Genomic DNA, 12,327 nt, shown 5'->3' with positions numbered 1-12,327 from the left:
ATTAATGCTGCAACTTAATACAGAAAATTTCGTTTGATCACGAGAAAGATATATATAACTTGATAAGGTCAGTCAAGCTTTCTGGCAAGCTTACATTTGTATTCATTTGATATCATAATAATCTCACTAAATTTAAACAGTTGATACCACAACAATAATATATTGTCAAAGGTGAAACAAAATTTTCAATAATATTTCGACAACAATCGAGCTAATATATTTACACACGAACAAAGAAAATGTTTTCACTTAAACTAGATATAATAACGGATTCCTAAAACGAAATGATCTTATTGATAGAAAATATTAGTCAAGACTTTTGTATTTAAACCACGTGATACAAACGTATCATAAGCTCTGTCGTGGGATTTTAAGGATAGCGTAACGGAGAAGACATATTAACATGAAGCGGAAAAGGGTTATTTTGAGTTTAATTTTATTTGGTAAGTTCCATAAGAATATTATAACACCCACAGAAATAAGGATTATAGCTAAATACTCTTAATTAAAATATACGATATTTTTCCAGAAAGAAAACAAAGTCGGGTCGTAAAATGAAGATGAAAACGCAACTGTTTTATGTTTTATATTTTTTTTTAATTATTTGACCCGTTTCTTAAACAATAGCATGGATCTTAATTTCAATAGTGCTTCAGATCTCTTAGCGCGTTTTTTGTGTGTAAAGGAAAAGCTGAGACTATGATTTGATTACTTTGTGTAATGTACTGATATAACGGTGTTTTTTCTATTTTCAAATTGAATTTTGCTATTCTTTTTTTTTTATGATAACCTTGTGTATCTTTAAAGTGTATCATTTATTCAAATACTTTATCGCTTTTGTTATCTCAATCCTGTTTTAAAAAGACAAACGTGTTCCCGTGCACTGTCATTGGGTGATATGTTCTACTCGAAAATTAGAATAGAAACAAATATTATTGGTTACAAGATTTAAAAAAGATTAAGTGGTAGATGGCAGGAAAAGAAAAAGAATATAAAAATGGAAGCCAAAGCGAGGAACATTTGGAAATTTCAAACCTTACATTGCTTGCTGTTACATTCATGGTATATTGTAGTAAGGTGTTAAGAAATCAGCGTCAATATTAAACATATTAGGAAGGATTTTTATTGCTTTTTTATTTGAAATCCACATCATCTTTTTTTTTTTTGGCAAAAGGAATAAAATGATAATCTCTATTCAATTTATTTACAAATTTTCTAGACTTTGTGCGGTTAAAAGCTGGACAACTGTGTAGAGATTTGTCTATTGTTGATGACTGTATGTTGTATTCAAAATTGATCTTTCTTTGTGTCATTGAAGTACATATCTGTCAATCAGTACTAAAAACAAAAACGGAAAGGAAAACGTTTTGATGTATGTCGAGTGCGAATCATAAAAATATGATGAGAAAGTAAGATTTGGGCTTATAAATACTCGGAAAATAAAAACTAATGCATGATACAATTTTTTATCACAAGTTTTAATCATCTTAATGAAAAGTATGAGAAAAATAAATATATATAAGCTACAGCTTGCTAATAGATTTTAGTAAAACTAAAGTTATTCCATGAACAGTAGCCATCATCTCTAGTTCCTATTCCCAGAGAGTTTGCGTTAAACAAAATCTTGGGAGAGCGAGTTGTTCTAATAACAAGGTGTGTATATCATACCAGGTTTAACCCACCATTTTCTATATACGGAAATGTGACAGTTGTTTTCTTTTCGTTTGATGAGTTTGAGATTTTGATTTTGCAATTTGATAAGGGAATTTGCGTTTTGAATTTTCCTTAGAATTCGGTTTTTTGTTATTTTACTTTTTACTAAATTATGTTAAAAAAAACCAATTTCATTTTGTCCAAATTTCCTTAATTAAGCATGAAAATCTGCAAAAAAGAGTTCTCAATGATTTCAATGATTTTATAAAATCCCAAGTAAAAATCAGGGATTTTATAAATTCATTTATCAAGTCAGTGAGTATACAAAACTTCTGAATTTCAGGTTTAAAATCAAAAATAAAATCATTGTAACAGATACCAAGCCTACTTTCTAAGTTTTGTTTTCCATTACTCTCAAGCTTGATGGTATAAATAATTGTTTTATTAAACATTCGTAAAGTTGAATGGATGTCACGAATATCCTTAAAATTACTCATTTAAGAGTTGTCTCCTTTCGCTAAAATTATTGGAAACAAAGTAGGTAGTTTGAGAATGAACTTTCAACAACAAGAGACCAAGTGGTCAATCAGAACAACACAATTATCATTCAACACATCAGGATATAAATGACTGCTCCCTATCAATCATCTGTGCGTTCGGTCCCTTGTCATAATTTAAACATAAATTAAAAATCCCACCACAATAACACATTTCTTTTGCTTCATTTTTTAAGAGATTATCGAAACACTTTAAAGTTTTTAAAATAGGTCAAACCTTTGTGTTCTATTTCATTTTCTTATGGTAACTGATAGTATTTACGTAATGTAATGATTTCATTCTGTAATTTTAATTGATTCGTGACAATAAATATCTATATTTAAATCATTTAACATCATATATTCACACTATCATGCTACTTTTTTTTATTTTTGTGTATTCGGACTTATAGGACAGATGTAAACCTTTTTTCTGTACAATTTGTGAGTGCAGTTTGATATGATTTCATATCAGTGCTTATATCAGTGCAGGTTAAGCACTTAAGTTTGCTTTTAGTAACTGCCAGCATTCTTATATACTGTATAATATTGTTTATTATTTATTACATGTTTGATATAATATCCAAACTTTGGTTTTTCTACACACTGCACTGTCATTTATAATGCTGAATTAAAAGATCGACTACGTCTTCTTATCAAACAGTGTCTTTTCTTCAAAATTGAAGTCACGGATACAAATTTGTTTTTCAGGCCATGAAAAATCATATTTTGTGAACAACCACACTGATTCAATCAACGAATATACAACGAATACGATATTATAAATTTGTTGAAATTTCTGAATGACTAAATTATGTCGAGTTTGGTAGATTGGTATTCATAACAAACAGTCGGTAATCCAATGGGAAATTATTGTGCACTCCTACTGACCGACTTCATATCATATCAAGCAGAATTCATACAAACCCTTCTTAAAGACAAAGAGGAAAAGCACCTTACAAAGTTCTTTAATTTCACGTTCAGGTATATTTATATTGACGATGTCCTGTCACTCTTTTGTCCACATTTCAGAAGGTTCTTGTGAACTTGATATTAAGAATACTATCGAAACTAGAAAGTCTGCTTCATATCGAGATATTTTTGGAACGAATTCAATCTAGGATTAATGAATGTGACGATTTCAAGTTGTCAACTTCTCAGTAGTAACATACCCTATGCCAGTCGTATGTTGTATATTTATCCCAACTGATACGTTAAGCACGTGCATATTCACAATATGCAAACTTCATTACCAGTGTTGTGCTCCTAACACAAAAACGCCGCAACAGGGTAAGGAGGAACAATAGCTAAAATAGTCAATACACACTTTTTACGGTCACCATCACGAACTGTTTGATCGTCACGATGTGTTTTGTGTCTCAATTGTGACATTTTCCCTATTCAAAGATCTTAAAATATCAAAAAAGTTGTCTTTATTCCTCATTGCGACATTTTGACTGAGGTAGGATCCATGCATAGCAAGACTCTTACTCTGTCGACCCAGTCTCGTTCTATTTTGAGTTCACGAAATTTTACATCTTGATTTGATTAGTATACTTAAAAAATTGGTTTACGAGTTTTGAACATAATTATACTACTCTTGCCTCTTTCTTATTATAATTTAATTTTTTGTTTGTCCTTGTGTTTTTGTTTGTCCTTGTGTTTTTGTTTTTGTTATCTATTATACCCTTGTTATTTACCCTGCACTGACATGTAATTCGTGTATTTTTTGTTTGTCCTTGTGTTTTTGTTATCTATTATAGAATCATGTGCATAACAGTGTAGACGAGACCATTGATTGGCGCGCTAAAATATCCCATTGACTTGGTCAGATTAGGTGAACGTTCGTCTGTAACGCCCACTGCTCACGACGTACTTATTGTAGAAATTTAAACTGGGGGGTCACCAAAGGGTCTCAACGCCTAAATAAAATAATTCGAAAAACTAATCAGGAATAACCTTTGTGTTTTGATTTTTATTGAATACTTAAACGTTCTTTACTTGTGTTTTTGTTATGTTTTGATAATCAATTTTTATGACATCGCACGTTCTTTCAGCAAAAAAAAAAGGATTTAACTGGCTTTAAAAGTTACAATGCATGTGTTGATTATTATCTTTTTTTCGGACGTCAAAGCGATTTGATAATTGCGGTTGTCCAATTATGTCATCTTTTAACTTTTATCTGGTCAAAGTTTTATTTTAGAACGAATGCATGATCAACTTTAAAAAGTGTGCAAATACAAAACATATAGACAAAATATACTTCTGTCCTGTCTTTTTCGTACTTGCAAGTTATTAGACAGTAAAAAAGCTATTTGGATCAAGCCTTGTGAAATTTGCATTTACGTTATTGAATAGGTAAAATGTATAGTTTGGTGAATTTTTCTGCTAACTACTATACTTGAGAAAAACCCTTGGCAACAGAAACGTATTCAGCTTTTTTTTTTTAAATCGACCCAATTTACATAGTAATGGACGACTACGTACATTTTATGAATGCAAATAAAATATGTATATAATATACTGTGCACTGTAGTTCGTATAGTCATTTTTTCTTTTGTTAATGGATTTGCCCGTCTTTCTGGGAGTGATTTGTTATTGACTCCTTAAGCTTACTCGCAAATAATTTAAAACCAAGACTTGCATTATAAAAATGTCCAAACAAACCTTGATTTTCCTTTTTTTTTTAAACATACATCTCAGTCATAGATAAGGACTTAAATTCGCCAGGTCTTTAATTTCAAGTTAGTGAGTTGACCAAAGTAATATTGCGGACCATTTGCCAGTTTCCATGCGGTATCCGTGTTTTTTTCTCTCGCTCTGTTCTGCATCCACTCAACTTTCGTGTTTGTCATGACAAGGCCATTTGAAGCTTTCATGCTATACAGTGTGTGTTTTGCTTATTGTTAAAGGTCGTACGGTGACCTATATTGCTAACGTCTGTTGTTCACTGGAAGGGATTTGTCTGATTGTCTATCACACCACATATTTTTATTTTTTATATGCAGTTATATCTATAATAAAATTGAGAATTGAAACGGGGAATGTGTCAAAGAGACAACAACCCGACCAAAGAGCGGCAAATTTGTTTTTCGTTAAATGTTTTGTTGTAGATTAGGCTGTTGGTGTTCTCAATTGAATTGTTTCATATTTTTCATGTCGGGGACTGTTGTAGCCGACTATCGGTATGGGTTTTTCTCATTGTTGAAGGCCGTACGGTTGCCTATAATTGCTCACATCCACTTCATTTGAACTTTGGTGGATAGTTGTCTTATTAGCAATCATACCACATCTCCTTATTTTTATATAAAGCTGTATCAATTGTGACTTTAGATACATTGGTATATTGATTTTTGTTTGCGTTACGTCTAGTGTCAAATTTTTCATGCATGTTTAGGACTATTAAATATATTGCAGATAGTTTCGTAATTAAACGGCTTTAGATCTGTTATACGACAATAATACATAAAAAGATAAAAGGTAGGAAAATTAAGAGACCACAACAACAAAGACCACCGAGTCCTGTTCATAAATAGTAAAAATAGACATTTAATCAAAAATGAACAACACCAAAACCCGGATAGCCGGACGTTTGGCTCAAAATTTAGTGGGGCTAATCCAGTTTAACATGCAATCCCTCCCTGGCCAGACTTGGTGCAGGCACACAATCCGGTGTGTTAAATCAGTATAACATGTATCCTCCCCATCCCGACTTTGGCACAATATGTAGCGGTGTATTGCTGTGTATTTGTTTAATCTACATTGGCTAGAAATATAAGGGGAAGGTTGAGATCTCACTAAACATGTTTAACCCCGCCGCATGTTTTGCTCCTGTCCCAAGTCAGGAGCCTCTGGACTTTGTTAGTCTTCAAGTTATATGTTTTTTAATTTTAGTTCATTTATTTGTTTAGGAGTTTAGTATGACGTCCATTTTCACTGAACTAGTACACATTTTTGTTCAGGGTCCAGCTGAAGTGCGCCTTCGGGTACGTGATTTTCTCGCTGTGTTGAAGACCCATTGGTGGCCTTCGGCTGTTTTGTTTACTCTTTGGTCGGGTTGTTGTCTCTTTGAAACTTTCCCCATTTCCATTCTCTATTTCAACATGTAACTTTCCAACTTTTTTTTGTCTGTCTTGACTATATTAGGCATTAAACAATACAAGAAAAATAGGCTACACAGCGCAGCTTCCAACAGGATTACAACAAGAAAATTAATTTTAAAAATGCGGTCAAAGGTCAAAATTTGCTCGCAGTGGAAAAATGCAACAGCTTGATATTCATTTGAAATGAAATAATTGTAATGATTTACACAACGTTACTTTTTCCAATATAAACATTCAAATTATATTGTTTTTTTGTTGTTTTTGATTAATTTACAACATCTTTACAAAGACCACATTCTGACTTCGATATTAAGTAAACCATAAAAGCGATGTTCATTATCTTTCTTCTTTTGTAAGTTTAACTTAGTTATTTTGTGTTATGAATTGATATTGATGTCATCTCGTATGTTTTTAAATATGAAGAAAGGGGTAGTCTGGTTGTCTTATACGTCAATGAGACACAAAAAAAACCGACAAAAAATAAAAAAAGGGGCAACATTCATTCTTCAACAAAAGAATACATAACAAGAATATAAGTTTTGTAAGAAAAAGACCAAATTCGTGAGACGTTGTGTAGGTTTTGAATAGCCAAGGCAAACTGATAAATATCTGAATGAATGAATCGATTTATGTAAAAAAAAATCAAGGTTTTAAACAAAAAAATAAAATGATTTTTTAATAATCCGGAACTCTTCATAAACAAAACCTACATGTATGCATTGAAGAAATAGTAGGCCACTCTTTTAAAATGATTACAACGTGGAAGTACTTATTCTCGTAATCAATAAGATATTTTGTGAATTAACCCCATCAACTTAAAGTTTTTTACCCTTGCACTGACATGTAATGCGTATATTTTATTGTTTGTCCTTGCATGGAAGTATTATATGGACGTCAATATAATACTTCCATCATGATGGTCCTTGTGCTTCTGTTCTCTATTATACCCTTGTTAATTACCCTGCACTGACATGTAATTCGTGTATTTTATTGTTTGTCCTTGTGCTTCTGTTATCTATTATACCCTTGTTAATTACCCTGCACTGACATGTAATGCATGTATTTTCATTAACTAATTGCTATTCCACTGATGGAAGTGAGGGTTGAGATCTAGAGATAAACCAATTTAACCCTTCCAAATGTTCATGTTCCTGTTTACAATCTCGTTAGTCACGGTAGGTATAGTGTCCGGCTAGGATCGTGGTTTTTCGAGTGATTTGATCGGGTTTTTTCGAGTGTGACTACTTTTTTCGAGTGAATATGATCAAAATGTAAACAAACAGACTTCCTTTCTAGCAAGACGTGATTTATAAGTTTAAGTTTAATATACAAGGATAAACAAGGTGTGTTAGTATTTGAGATAAAAAGATATTATCAAACCGACATTATTTTTCGTTAAAAAAGATGAATTTAGCCTTACAATGCTTTTATTCCAAAATACAGAATAAAGCCATTTTTACACACATACCAATGAAAATGTCGATGGAAATGCATACATGGAATCCATATATCCTTAGATATACAGACACTTTACAAAAATTCTTGTTGTTGCATTGAAAACGACATTTTGAGACTAAATTCATTTCTATGTGTTCGGGTTTGATCGAGAGCAGTCCGGGCTTTTTCGAGTGCGTCCGTGTTTTTTTGAGTGATTATACTAATTTCCTATAGCTTAGAATGTTATGTGTCAGTGTATTTACTTTTAAAAACAATAAAAAAAGGTTCAAATTGTGTAGTTTTTAAGTCACGAAACCAATGCATTCATCAGTTTGATAAAGGTGTACTAACACTTACACTTTATAAACAAGTTTAGTTCATTTGTATATATTGTTGTTTGTCACATCTTATAAATTACATGTACAGTATATATTCATGATGTCAACAATCTAATGTAAGCATAGACAATTTGGATTGAGACGTACGTACAAATAGTGAATTAAGCTGATGAATTATTCATTTCATTGTTAACTATATATATGTACGGAAGCGTATTAGCGCCACACGTTTTTTTTTATATTTCTTCCTATGTTTGCGTTATAACGCAAACCTTTTGCATTATAACGCAAACATTTGCGGTTTTTCTTGTCGTAGAACACACCTCGGGGTGTCAGGATTCCCCAAAGAAAGACCTTCCGTAACGCAAACTTTTGCGAAATAACGCAAACCTTTGCGTTATAACGCAAACATTTGCGTTATAATTTGCGTTATAACGCAAACCTTTGCGAAATAACGCAAACCTTTGCGTTATAACGCAAACCTTTGCGTTGTAACGCAAACCTTTGCGAAATAACGCAAACATTTGTTTTATTTTATTTCTTATTTAAGTTTCAAAGGAAGCAGCTGTTATAAATGGAGGAGGCTGCATATATTAAAATTTATCACTCTTTGTACTCATTGCAATGTTAAATGCTTGAGTGTTTAGCACACATCATGGGATAATAATGAGCAGGATAATACATGTATATATATATATATATATATATATATATAAAGAAAATTGAGTAAATTGAAGTTATACCGAAGAAAATAAAAAATCAACCCCGCTAGTGTAGCCGAATTTAAGTATACTTCCAAAGTAAGCGCTCGTTTGAGCATTGTGTAAGATTGGTTAGATTCAAACAAGCTACCCTTTTTCCATAAATGTATAAGATGAAGATGTTATTTTATTTTAATTATGTTCTCTACATTCAAATTGCTACCCAAGCATCTTATATAGCTACCTCACTAGATTGAAATTAAAATTCAATGACTTTTTTTAAAGAATCTTTATCATATTCTGAGATTTCAACAAACGATTTCTTACATCAAAATTTAAAAAGAATGTTTTTTTCTGAATAATAAATTTTAAAGCAGAAAGATCATTTTGTCTATTTGACTTATAGTTTCACAATTGTATGACATTATTTTTGCTCTTATCTAGTTTACCACTTTCCGTTATTCAAAATTTTCAAAATCTTGGCCTTTCAATTAAAATTTGCCTATACCATATCTATTTACTTGTTAAATTTATATAATCTTCTGATGCATAAACCATTTATAAATTTATGTATAATTGCACTTCAAGTATTCCTTTATTTCTATGCATATTTATTATAATGATTTGGCCTTGTGTTCATGGTTCTTCTCTTAACTAAATCACAACCGAAATTTGATGACAGTCGGACATGCAAATGCCGACATTTACAAAACACTGCTTTCAAATTATATAATAAACATTAAGTGTAAATTTAATATTATATATAGTTTTTTATTATTAAATATTCAAAACTTAATGAATAATTAAAATCAAAATGTTTGCGTTATAACGCAAATGTTTGCGTTATTTCGCAAAGGTTTGCGTTATAACGCAAAGGTTTGCGTTATAACGCAAACATAGGAAGAAATATAAAAAAAAAAACGTGTGGCGCTAATACGCTTCCGTATATATGAAATTTAATTCAGATTTTATTTACAATGGGAATAAAAACTGGTCGGATTAAGTCTGTGAATGTGTGTGAATGAGGGGGCATACCTCTTTTAGTAGAATATTTTTTATTACATAGCATTTTTCTGATTCTTCTCTGCTGTCCAGTAGGTTTCTTACTCCGTTTTATAATAACAGCTAGCTGCGCCATGGGCGCATGATACGCCCGTCGCGTTTTCAAATAATAAAGTTCATTCTCTTATGGTTGTGGTTTATTATGTATTTCTTGCACGAATAGAAATTTCTTATATCACACTGCACGGAGTGTGATACGAAAATCTGCGTTAATTTTATTTGCTTATCCAGCATCATAAGACGACATTACGGCATTTCCATTGGCTATTCGTTAGGTCATTGACGACCATCAAAGGTTACGACGATGTACATTTCGTGTGCAAAACACTAGACCAACGATTCGCGGAAATATTAATTTAACACAGTGATGGTGTTGACAAAAGAGAAATCGGTTTAACAACTTGTGAGAATGGGATATCGCTTGATATCAACTCTCGTTATTTAATTCAAGTAAGTAAGTCAGTAAGTAATTTCCTCTCGTTATTTTATTCAAATAGTAATAATAAACTCACCGGAGGCTCGTTTATTATTATATTGAAATTAAATAACTCGAGTTGATATCAAGCGATATCCATTCTCACTCGTTATGAAACCTGTAAATAATTTCTCAATGTCATTTAATTTCTCAAAAATTTATGAAAAAAAAACTGAAAGGGAGGTTACCTTAATCTACATAAAGCAGTCACCAAAGTTTCATGAAAACTCCTCAAAGCACTTTAAAAATATTGTCCGAAAACTGTAAAATCGTCCCTTTTTAGCTCACCTGGCTCCAAAGGGTCATGTGAGCTTTTCTAATCACTTGGCATCCGTCGTTGTCCGTCGTCGTCGTCCGTTAACTTTTTCATTGTGTTGTCCCGTGATGCTCGGAATTATACGTCTAGAGTTTTAATTGCTGTTGAACAGATCACAATCTGAGCAGCTAAATAAATGTATTTTAATGTTAAGGATAGCGGATCATGAGCAACGCAATTTTTTTAACAAAAATCTTCTCCTCTGAAACTTATGGACCAAGTTCATTATAGATAGAATAAACAGCAAGAATGTTCAGTAAAGTAAGATCTACATACAAGTCACCATCACCAAAACAGAGAATTTAGTCATGAATTCTATTCTTGTCTTTAAAATAGAAGAGTGTCCTTTGTTTAATATGCACTGCAGCACATAGACCAAGGTGAGCGACACAGGCTCTTTAGAAAAATCCCATAGCTCGGAAACGTAAAATCTAAAAATTTTAAAATTCTAAAGGGAGGATACCTCAATAGATATAAACAATTCACAGAAGTTTTATGTAAATTGGTTACCGTATACCATAATACGTCCCGTATAAAAACTCCGGGGTTCACCTCGAAAAATATTATTAACTGTGACAACAAAAGTAGCATAAAATGAAGTTGAAATGATTATGAGTCCCCTGCACTATGGTCTAAGGACCTTTTAATAAAGAATCCAATAATTTATAATTTAATACTGGAAAGTAACAGTAATTTTATCCGAACAGAAAATTTGCATTAAATTGAAAATGGTTAATTTTGATCAACGTAGTAATATGTTTTGGTGATTTATTGAGAAAATTTGATATTGTCATTCATTAAATTACATTTATAAACTAGAAAAGTCATTTTTTAAAGTCAAGAATTCTTTTTTTCTTATTAAAATTTCTGTTAAAAAACCCGGACCATTTGTTTAAAAACCGGGACGGTTTCACAGTTCCTCTCGAAAAAACCCGGACAGTAACAAACACTGAATTTAATGGTTAAATACAAGGTTATTGTGCTTCTTTGTTACTCAAAACATGTATAGCATTCAAAATAAGATGGGTAGTCATGTAAAAGACTATTTTGATTACGAATTAGCAGTTAATTGACCTAATCGCATGTTTTATCACTCGAAAAAGCCCGATCTACACTCGAAAAAATGGACAGATTCACTCGAAAAACCACGATCCTAGCCGGACACTATACCTACCGTGTTAGTGATTGATTTTTTTTTCTCATATCTTGATGTGTTTTGTCTAATGGGGAATTTGGGATTTATTGTAAATTATTGATATTGTCTCTATCAAATTAAGGGACTTTCTTTCGTGCCAAATAATTACACTTTTTTATTGCAGGGTGAAGCGTAGGGTGTGCGTCGCCTAATTGCGTATTTCCAGGTCATAAATCAAAATTATTTATGAAAAGACATGTTGAAAATGCCACGCTTAACTCCCAGATATTATCTTGTACCATTGATATAATCGTATATATGCTCAATCATGAGTTTTACGATTAATCATGTAAGGGAACAGCTATTAATACTATAAGTGTTCTTATTACATGAAAAGGAGTATAGTCAGAAAAGTTACGAGAAATCCTGCAAAAACTAAGACATCAAACCATCAATCCCTAATATTGTCGTTTTTCATGTCTAACAAACAAACAGAAGAAGGTACTGACTTACATTGCAATGAAGTTTGAAGCCAAAAATGATGACACAAGAGATATATAAATGACATTTG

The 12,327-nt window shown here is 31.8% G+C and overlaps 1 protein-coding gene across 1 annotated transcript in view; it reads left to right on the top strand.

The window, feature by feature from the left end:
• Nucleotides 1–350: 350 nt before the first annotated feature.
• Nucleotides 351–12,327, top strand: part of LOC127698571 (neuronal acetylcholine receptor subunit alpha-6-like) — a 29,792-nt gene continuing 17,815 nt past the window's right edge. Inside the window, exon 1 of the mRNA XM_052202080.1 lies at nt 351–443. Coding sequence (XP_052058040.1) covers nt 404–443 — 40 coding nt within the window. The 5' untranslated portion in view covers nt 351–403. The remainder of the gene's footprint in view (nt 444–12,327) is intronic.

The sequence above is a fragment of the Mytilus californianus genome, unplaced genomic scaffold (assembly GCF_021869535.1).
Source record: "Mytilus californianus isolate M0D057914Y unplaced genomic scaffold, xbMytCali1.0.p SCAF_4, whole genome shotgun sequence".
NCBI lineage: Eukaryota > Metazoa > Mollusca > Bivalvia > Mytilida > Mytilidae > Mytilus > Mytilus californianus.
This window is presented reverse-complemented; position numbering and strand designations above follow the sequence as displayed.